We start from the raw sequence: 994 nt of genomic DNA on the forward strand, positions 1-994 counted from the left end.
GAACAACAGTCATAATCATGTGTACTCACGAAACCTTCGAAGATATCCTCAACGACGAGCTTGCATCGAAGCAGCTGCTACAAGAGGCACTACATGCAGCTGAAGAGAAGCAGACTTTGTGGAAGAGATTATGCCCGTCTAGTGTAACATTGAACATTGGGATCATGGAACTATTGCAGCGAGTCTGAATGACCAAATACCATAGTACCTAGCCTAATGTAGGTCGTTGGGTGTGATTATGTTCGCCTCGAGGCCTTGCCAAGCTTGCCATGAATCACTCGGAGTCCAGTATATAAGCAGACGAAAGTCGTCTACATTCTGTAACAAAAATGCGGTTTCTCACCATATTCAATGCCATCATTTGGCTAGGATTTCTTTGGTTCTTCCTGTTGCACGTCAATCCCGGCCCACACACTGGACGAAGCTGTTCTATGTTAAACGTGCTCAGCCCCACATCGACTGATCTCATCTCTGCTCATGTTCGTTAACAGTCGTGTAGGTGACCACAGCAGAAATAGTACGGAATATTACCGAAACATTCGAGGTCCTTCACGAAGACCAAGCGCAAAGGCGCATAACCATCCCTAGCGAAATCGTAGACCCGGCGAAGTCTGTCGTTTCGAAAGCAGAAGAGCATATCGCAACGGCCGTGGCCTCTGCAAAGCAAGCGGTCAGCACATCGCTTGTCGACATCTGGCAAAACACCAAGTCCAAGTTCTTTGACGACCTGACTCGGTGGGAAGACATGGTGCCTGTCTACTTCTGTCTTCAAACGCGGGGCGTGTGGCAGCTGGGCTACCCGAACTCGACCAGCAGAATCGTCTCATCTAAGGACTTTGACGTCTTAGATGCCCTCCAAATCACGGAACTCGACAGCCTGTTCAGCATGGCACGCCAGATTGTCCCCGGGCTGCCGGACGGCTTAGTCAGTGACTTGGCGGAAGTTGACTTCAATGTGCTCGATACGATGGCTGCCGCCGCATACTGGTCGCTT

At 50.1% G+C, this 994-nt stretch overlaps 1 protein-coding gene across 1 annotated transcript; it reads left to right on the forward strand.

Annotated features, from left to right (window-relative positions):
• Positions 1-499: 499 nt before the first annotated feature.
• CABS01_17280 (uncharacterized protein) lies at positions 500-925 on the forward strand (the record flags this gene model as incomplete). Its single annotated transcript, XM_060550605.1, has 1 exon — positions 500-925. A coding segment is annotated over one exon (426 nt), but the record flags the coding sequence as incomplete, so codon positions are not given.
• Positions 926-994: the final 69 nt, after the last annotated feature.

The sequence above is a fragment of the Colletotrichum abscissum genome (genome assembly GCF_030869225.1).
Source record: "Colletotrichum abscissum strain IMI 504890 chromosome Unknown Scaffold_556.1, whole genome shotgun sequence".
NCBI lineage: Eukaryota > Fungi > Ascomycota > Sordariomycetes > Glomerellales > Glomerellaceae > Colletotrichum > Colletotrichum abscissum.